Raw genomic sequence first — 9,200 nt, 5'->3', positions numbered from 1 at the left:
TTCGAACTTCGAAACAAGAACAGATCGTAAAATCGACGATAGAACGATTAGCATCCTTACTTGCATAGTCTCCCAGATAGACATTGCCCACGGCCTCAGTATATAGCAGCCCGAGATATCGTAATACTCGATCATTTCCCCACTGACAACCACCTAGACAAACTAGAAAAAGAATTATTCAAGTCATCGAAAAGAACGTGTTCATAATATTACAGGGGAGATCCCTCGAAAAGAAAAGGTCGACTCATACGAATAATTTTACACATGGGTTGAGACATGTACGTTGACAGCCTTCGAGTGAAATTACACGATCTACCTTCACTACGACGACTGTCAAACAACATTCTCAAACTCATACGTATAGTTTTTACCGAACATAAAGAGTCATTTTGCAATGAAGAAAACAAAAACCGTGCACGAAACAGCACCTCGGAATACCATTCTCCGAAGTTGTCGTCCTTCTTATTAGTGAGACCCAACCCAGTCTCTTTCTTCACCTCCTTTTTCCCGCCTGCCCAGTGAACAACAAAGAACAAGTAAACACAAGCCAAACCAGGGAATTGGACACATTGCACAAACAACTGCTGTATTAAAGGAACATCATTTACCAGCTTTTGGTTTGGTGGCAGAGCTACCAGGCTTAGGACCAGCCATGTTTTCGGGTTTTCAACTTCTGCAAGAAAATCGTGGTAAAAGGTTCATTATAGACAAAGAAATACAGTAAACAAACTAGTGATTAAGTAGGCATTGGGAGAAGTTCTAACAATCTATCATGCAAGAATGAGCGTGTAACAACCCAAGCTCACCGCTAGCAGATATTATCCTTTTTGGACTTTCCCTTCCGGGTGTTCTTTCAAAGTTTCAAAACGCATTTGGTAGGGGGAGAGGTTTCCACACCCTTCTAAGCAATGTTTCATTCTTCTCTTCAACCGATGTGGGATCTCACAATCCACCCCTTGGGGGCCAGCGTCCTCGCTGGCACACCGCCCGGTGTTTAGCTCTATACCATTTGTAACAGCCCAAGTCCACCGCTAGCAGATATTGTCCTCCATAAGCTTTCCCTCAAGGTTTTAAAACGCGCCTGGTAGAGAGAAGTTTCCACACCCTTATAAGCAATGCTTCGTTCTCCTCTCCAACCGATGTGGGATCTCACAATCCACCCCCTGGGGGCCCATCGTCCTCGCCGGCACACTGCTCGGTGTCCGGAGGCTTCCACACCCTTATAAGCAATGATTCGTTTTCCTCTCCAACCGATGTGAGATCTCACAATCCACCCCTTGGGGGCCAGCGTCGTCGCTGGCACACCGCCCATTATCTGGCACTGATACCATTTGTAACCGTCCAAACCCACCGCTAACAGATATTGTCCTCTTTTAGCTTTCCCTCAAGGTTTGAAAACGTGTCTGGTAGGGAGTAGGGAGAGGTTGTCACACCCTTATAAACAATGCTTTGTTTTCCTCTCAAACCATTGTGGGATCTCAGAAAGCAAAACACGAGAAGGAATCCAAAGTCAACCCTATGAAATTTGAATTGGGGTGAGTTCTGCTGCCAAATTTTCCCACAAAATGCAACAAAATAAACAAGGAAACACGAATCATCAAGCCATACAAACCCACCCCATCCAGGATTTCTATCGAAAAAAGAAAATTAACATTCAGACTTGATAACTTTCCCAGCAACACAAAGAAAACAATAGGAATTTCAAACGAAACACAGACATAATATGAATTTGTAGTGGTTTTCAAATTAAGAAAATTGAAATGAACAGAACAATGAACATTGAATAGATAACCAAGATGTTGAACATACTTCAAACCCACTGAAAAAGAGCATGTGAGTGTGATAAAAGAGCTGCAATAAACTTACAATGGATCGGTTTCTGCGATTGGATGAACACCCAGCTTGCGGACAGTGATGAAATGCGAGAAGCTTTGAGGGTTGAGCATACGGCAGGACAGGGATGGATTGATCTTTCGATAATAACATTTTTAAGAGAAGAAAAAATGGCATCGACTGCATCCCCTCGGCGTTGGGCTGGGCCTGACTTCCCCGCCGTTCTTGCCACTCGAATTTCTCCCCGCTAATGATGCTAGCCGATGGAAAAACCGATTTTTTTCCTGATAAAAACCGAACCGAACCCATCCAGCTCATCTTAGTTGAATACTCTTGTTTGAGAGTTATCTCGGTTGAGACATTTTTTATACTCAATCCAATGGTTTGGAATGTAATAAATAGATGAATGGAACTATCATTTTTTTTTTTTAATTAAATATAAATTTATTTTGAAAATTATTTATTTATTTATTTTCAATTATTTAAATTACATTTCAAATAAAAAAAAAATTTTTTCATGAATGGTTGAAAAATGAATAATAAAAATTATTATAAAATTATAATAAATATATGTATATATAGTAAAAAAAATATATTTTTTAAAATTTTGATACGATCCACTCTAACTTAAAAAAAAATTATTTATAGTTTTTGGAATGAACGTTCCTTTTTTTTTTTTTTTAGTTTGGAAAGAGAACAAATAATAATAATAAACCAATAATTACAAAGAAAAAAAAAACATAGAGTACTCTCATTAGAGGAGGGACATGAGAAATGGGACGGGACTAGATTGAGCATCCATTCATAATCATATTCAAAAAGGTTCGCTAAAGCTAGAGAGAGTATTCCACTAAATATTTGGTAGGGGAGATGTTGAGTGAACATCGACTAATTTAGGAAATGATCAAAGGTTTTATAATGCAATTTGGGAAACACAAAGCAATGTCATGAGAGTTTATGCTCAAAATGGACAATATCATACAGTTGTAGAGAGTCGTGTTCATCTAACCTAACATGGTATCAAAATCATGCTCCAAAATTAGTCATGCTGGACAATATCATACCATTATATGTCGTGTTCAGTTCATCTAACCTAATATGGTATTAGAGTCATGCCCTAAACTTTTGGGAAAGCTCAAAGCAAAGCGATGAGAACTTATACTCAAAGTAGTGAACGGTCTAATATAATGCATAATGTCAAAATGTGCACGGCCCGATGGCCCAATTGGTATGAAGCATGCATCGTCAAAAAAGTTAAAATTATGAAATAATAAAAATAATACATGGAGGAAATTATTTTAAAAAAAAAAAACAAGAGAAAAAAAAAAGCACAAAAACATTCTTACTCAGTTGCAAATTAATTAAAGAGGGCAAAAAAACGTAGTAATATTCTGTTGATGCGCCGACCCGACCCGACAGTTAATTTTTAAATTACATGGAATAAAAAAAAAAACTGAAAACACATTCACGTATTTAAACTATATTCTCAATACGTGTCAAACGGCAATTGGCTAAAACAGCAACCAATGAAAGGTGGATGCGTGGATAGAGAGCACACATATTCCATGCAACTTTGTGTAATGATCACATCCTTCTTCTTCCTCCATCTTCTTCTTCTTCTTCATCGTCATCTTCAAGGTTTTTATATACAGACTCTTAATGGAAAAACACCCTCTCTCTCTCTCTCTCTCTCTCTCTCTCTCTCCTCCTCTGGTTTNAACGTGTGTGATCAAGTGAGAAAGATATCATGAACCTAAGGCACTAAATCCACCTCCCTTCATCATTTGCTTAAACTCCTTGTAATTCACCATTCCATCTCCGTCCACATCCACCTTCATGATCATTTTCTTGCAATCCTCTACAGTTCTCCCTTGCTTAAGCCCCAAGGAAGCAAGAACTGACCTCAATTCGTCGACGGTGATGAATCCGTCGCCGTTCTGGTCGAAGACGTTGAAGGCTTCTCTCATGTCCTCTTCCTCGTCTTTCTCGTCCATAATCGACTGGTACAGTTCACCGAACTCGTCGATATCTACGCATCCGTCGCCATTGACGTCGATTTTCTCGATCATGTGAGTCAGATCTTTATCAGGGATGAAAATCCCCAAATTCTCCAACGAATCGCTTAATTCCTTCTGAGTGATCCGTCCGTCGCCGTTGCGATCGAACATCTGGAACACTCGCTTTAGTTCCGTCGGATCCATTAGTTAATGAACGTGTGTGGATGAGATCTCGGTCGGCGGGCCACGGCAAGAGGAGATTAAACCGTAACAGAGGAGAAGAGGAAGAAAAATGAGTGGTGTAGAGGGGAATGGAGGGAAGGCAAACAGAGAGAGAGAGGAGGAATCAATGCGGAAATGGAGATTGTAAAAAAGGGAGAAATCGTGAGCGAAGAATGGGTGGCTGTGGTGGAAGATTGTTTGGTTCCCCACAAAATTTGGGAGAGAAATTAGGGTTTCAAACAAACTTCTAAACACAGAGAGACAAATGAAGAACATGAACCAACGGTTTCCATGGCCGACCCCTTTTTGAAGGGCTCGCAAATGGTTCACGCGTTTTTTGGGGCACTTTTTTATTCTCTTCCTTTTTTTTTTTTTTTTTTTTTTAANTAAAATAAAAACGCGTAACCATCCATTATTGTGGTTTGGTGGGTGGATTTTGCCTACTAATTAAATTTTTAATTCATTTTTCCCTTCTAAATATAATATAATTCTACTTTATCTAAACAAATTTCACAAATTATTTTATGGATTTAAAAACTAAATTTTGTTTGGTATTTTTAATTGTTTGTTCCAATTTTTCATAATTAAATTTGAACTTTATATACAACTAGTACACGGGTCGGGTTGTGAGGGTTTGAGAAATCTTTTGGATGAACCAGAAATTTCAGATTGGTTAATTTGGTGACTCGAGCAACCAAAATAGAGTTCATAACTCAACCCTCTGTTTTCAAGTTTGGTTGAGTTGTTAGGTTGTTTTTTATTTTTTATTTTTTTTAAACCATATTTATCTATCATACTTATTACTAAAATCTCATAAAACTCAACAAGTTACAGCAGATTGTTAACATTGATTACAAACTTCAAATATCCTTAATCTTCGTAATAATCTTAAAAGTATAGTAAAATTGAATTATAACTTTATTTTTTAATTGGTCGAGTTAACCCAACAAAAAAAAAAAGTGACAATCTATAAACCGATTTGAATTTTTCAATTTTTCAGAAATTCAACCCAACCTAAATCGAAAAAACTAATCCATAAATGTTAAATTGACTGAGTTGATCGGGTTCTCGAGCTTTGTGTAACACCCCTACTATTTACTCTTTTTTTTTTAATGTTTTTAGAGTATAATTTATTTATATATATATTTATAACTAAATTCATTATATAAAACAATTTTCATTAATAATATTGTATTTTTCTCATGGAAACACTTTGCCTCATATTCCAAGCACTTTTTTTTTTTTTTTTAAATTCTTCTACACGTTATTTAATCTTTTTAACTTGGAGAATATTCTTTGCTTCAAACGTTAATAAATAGGGTTTTTTTTTTTTAATATTCTTTTATAATAACAATAATTTTTATTTGATAGTTGTAGCAATATTTAAATATAATAAAAACATATTTAATTTTTGTCGTACACTATTCTTTTTTATATTTACTAAGTCAACGTATACTATCTATTGTTTTAATATTATATTTTATTTTTTAAAAAGAATATTAAGTTGAAAATATTCTCGTATTTTACTAATGTAAACTTCTAAAATAAATGACCGGAACAACTCGAACTGAGTTGTTTTGGTTCAAAAAATTTATAACCAGAAAAGTTGGTATAAAAAAGATCTCAAGAACGCTGCTAGTAAGTTTTAATTATTTTCTAAATTTTAAGAATTTTATTTCCGCTTTTAAATGATAAATTATTTAAACTAATAAATAAATAATTTACCATTTAAAATAAATTAAAACATTAATTACATTAGTGTACATTTTAAATTATTTAATTTGACGTTGACGAAAACAAAATCGTACCGTTAAGGGGAATGGGTGTAAAGAGAAGAAGACCGTTGGAGGGACAGAAAATTGGGGACCCGCGTATGAGGAGATTTTTTATGCCGTCGACGGCCAGAGGACTTAGATTAATGGGGTTCTGACACGTGTCCTCATTTCAACTATATCAGTTAACGGCTATCTTCCAAATTGCCGTTGCTTTCTTTTTCCACATAAATTTTATTTTATATAATTATAACTAAAAAATATTGAAAATAATAATTATCAAACCCGAACATAATTTATTGAATAAAAATACTTTATTTTAAGGGTCCGATCTCTTATTTTATAATTATTGAATTAAAAACATGTCTTTTAAATTAAAATTTATCGATGTTACTATCTTAACGTATTATTTTAAATATATATATATATATATATATATATATATATATATATATATATATATATATATATANAACATGCACCACACTATTTTTCTTAGAAAAAAACATGCAACTCACGAAGAAGAAGTCACCATCCAAAAAAAAGGCATTATTTATTTATTTTTATATGGTAATAAAATATTTATTAAATTACTTAATAATAAAAAATAAACTTTTAAATATATGATTTTTTTTTTCTTTTGGGTTCAAAATTTTTTTATTACTCAACGCTCGGTTATCAATCGAATTTATTGACTTGCTTTTCATCTTTTGTTACCGTAGTAGTTGCTTCAACATAATAGAGAAAGATGAATGACGATTGGTAAGATAGCGAGAATATTTGAAAAATTCCAATCTACGACCACTGTTTCTACTATGAAATCATCAATTAAGGTGACGATTCTTTGGTTCGCTACTTACTTTACACTTTTCAGAGCTTTAACACATGGAGTTGATGCCAAACCAGTAGTCGAAACCCTAATTGAGCAATGGGTTGACATTAAGAATGAAGTGATTTCGAGAAGCTTCAATAGAGTGTATTTTGTGATGGTGAATTTGACAACGTGGTTGACGAAGAATAACATAAAAAGAAAAATAATAATTTTAAATTAAAATAAAAAATAATATATTTTTTTAATTATTCTACAAATATTTCATTAGTAATAAATGAAAATTTAGGACTCAGAATGTAATCTAACCAAATTTGAGGGACTAAAAATATAATTTTTAAACCGAAAATTAAATAAAGGAAAGTTTAAAATATTTAAAAGCGAAGGACTAAAAATTAAATAAAGGAAAGTTTGAGGACGGAATGTAAAATTTAAATTTGTCAGCCGAGTGTTTAAAGAAATAGTTGACTACATAAAATGTCACGACCGGCCATACTAAATACGCCATTAAAAATTTAATTATATATAATAATTTAATTTTAGTTGAAAAAAAAAAAAAAAAAAAAAAAACTCCACAATTTATGGATATAAATTATGTGGAAAATAGCTGGTGCCTTGCAAGGCAATACTTTATAAAAGTGTCCCAATTTTAATTTAATATATTTTTTAAAAATCATAAAATTAGTTATATAAAAATTAATTTAAAATGACTAAATTTAAGATTTATAAACGTACTGTTAAAGATATTTAGTAATAAATTATAGTTTACCATATATATTATATTTTATATTTTATTATAAGGCAAATATTAGATATTTGCGTTATTACCATAGTTATCTTTCTATTTATTAATATTTTCATATCCTGGTAATTTATTTGATTATAAATAAGATAATTTCACACAATTTAGGTGTGGTGGATTAATCAAACATTCACACCGACCCAGCTGGATAATTATTTCATCTTTAAAAATCGTGTTTGCAGTTATCGTGTTTATAAACTGACCCAACTAGATCTAAAATTGTAGAAACCAGACATATAATAAACACAAAAACGCTGAAAAGAAAGATTATCGTTATAACCAGTCGAAAGTCGGTCGGGCTCGTTCAATGTGTCTCCGAAAAAGCAAATGGAAGGGAACATGAAAGTCAGATATGTAGGCTTAGTTTTATGCACAATAATTGGGTGACCGATAATGTATTCCAAAGAAGAGGGAAATAGAGAGAATAACAACTGCTGTCAGATTCTAAAGTGACAGCTAGGTGACCGCTAGATTTCTTTTTTTTTTTTTTCTTTTTTAAAAAAAGTTGATAATCCAGAAGGTGATGAGCTGGAGGTTTTTGCTGACTCATTTGATTCCTCAATCACAGCCCACATTTCGCCTCCAAATATTAAAATCCACATGTCATTATTTTCACTATATATAAATATTATAAAAATGGACGTGTCCTTCATAATTATTTTATTTTTTATTACTATGATTTTTATTTTTATTTTTAAAAAATGTTTAAATTATTTAATTTATAATTTATTCGAATATCTATAAGCTTATTTTTTAAAAAATAAAAAACTAAAAACTAAAATTATGATAAATATTTTCATTTTTTATTTTTTATTTTTTATTTTTTAAATTTATTCTATTGTTTCATTTCCACTCTTCTTAAATAAATACATGAATTTTTGGTCAAATTTAAAAAATAACATTAATTTTTTAAATATTAATAGAAAGTGGATAACCAAACATAATTTACAACCTTAATTTTTCAAAAACAAAAATCAAAAGTCAAATGGCTATAAAAACGAGCCCTACTTTTTAATTTTCAAAGTCAACGAACTAAGTCTCGGAGAGTCTCACTCTTTTAAATCCTAAATTCGATATCTTCTTTTTGTGACCTCGAATTCAACCGTTTCTTTCGTCTTATAAATCACTTATTTTCAAAATTAGATTTACGAATCAATAATATGCACGTAGAATTAGACATGCATGGATAAAACACAAATTAGCGAATTTTTAGGTCAAAGAGTCTTCGTTTTGAGTCAACTCAGCTTGATTTTGATTTCCTCGATTCCAACAATCTTGTTTCTTTGTTGGTACGAGTTTATTTTAGGTGACATATTTGGTTCTTGTAATTTAATCATAATAAACTTGTTTTAACTATACTAATACAAAACTAGCTTGATCTAGATGTCTTATCCATGCAGTCATGCTCAAGTTGACAAATTCTCAGTCAAATTCACATGTCACTCAGACAAAATCTGAGGGAAGAAAGTTTCATCTGGTTTGCTCGTATTTCAATGATGAATTTGTTTATTCAAAAGATGGGGCGATCCAGAACGAAGTGATTAGAATAAGGTGATCGATAAGAGACGATCGAAATGAGGTGACCTAGAATGATGGGATTCGAAATGGAGGAACCTGTGACCGTTCAGAAAAAATGGAAGTAAGTCAAGTGGAGGAGGTACGGGCTTGCAAAAAGTATGTCACGAGAGGAGATGGGCTTACCTCGACCTATAACACCTAATATATTAATTTTTTTAAATTAATAG

The 9,200-nt window shown here is 32.6% G+C and overlaps 2 protein-coding genes across 2 annotated transcripts in view; both read right to left on the bottom strand.

Moving 5' to 3' along the window:
- LOC111791515 (proline--tRNA ligase, cytoplasmic) overlaps positions 1-1,990 on the bottom strand; it is an 8,697-nt gene extending 6,707 nt beyond the window's left edge. The window contains exons 1-4 of the mRNA XM_023672896.1: positions 1,867-1,990; positions 609-673; positions 429-511; positions 61-153 (exon numbers count right to left, since the gene is read on the bottom strand). Coding sequence (XP_023528664.1) covers positions 61-153; positions 429-511; positions 609-654 — 222 coding nt within the window. The 5' untranslated portion in view covers positions 655-673; positions 1,867-1,990. The remainder of the gene's footprint in view (positions 1-60; positions 154-428; positions 512-608; positions 674-1,866) is intronic.
- Positions 1,991-3,548: 1,558 nt separating this feature from the next.
- LOC111789943 (calmodulin-like protein 3) lies at positions 3,549-4,377 on the bottom strand. Its single transcript, XM_023670677.1, has one exon. The coding sequence runs from the start codon at positions 4,032-4,034 to the stop codon at positions 3,579-3,581; it is 456 nt and encodes a 151-aa protein (XP_023526445.1). The 5' UTR covers positions 4,035-4,377; the 3' UTR covers positions 3,549-3,578.
- Between the last annotated feature and the right edge of the window lie 4,823 nt (positions 4,378-9,200).

Source organism: Cucurbita pepo, chromosome LG03, assembly GCF_002806865.2.
Source record: "Cucurbita pepo subsp. pepo cultivar mu-cu-16 chromosome LG03, ASM280686v2, whole genome shotgun sequence".
Lineage (NCBI taxonomy): Eukaryota > Viridiplantae > Streptophyta > Magnoliopsida > Cucurbitales > Cucurbitaceae > Cucurbita > Cucurbita pepo.
Note: the sequence above shows the minus strand (reverse complement) of the source record. Positions and strands in the feature narration are given on the sequence as shown.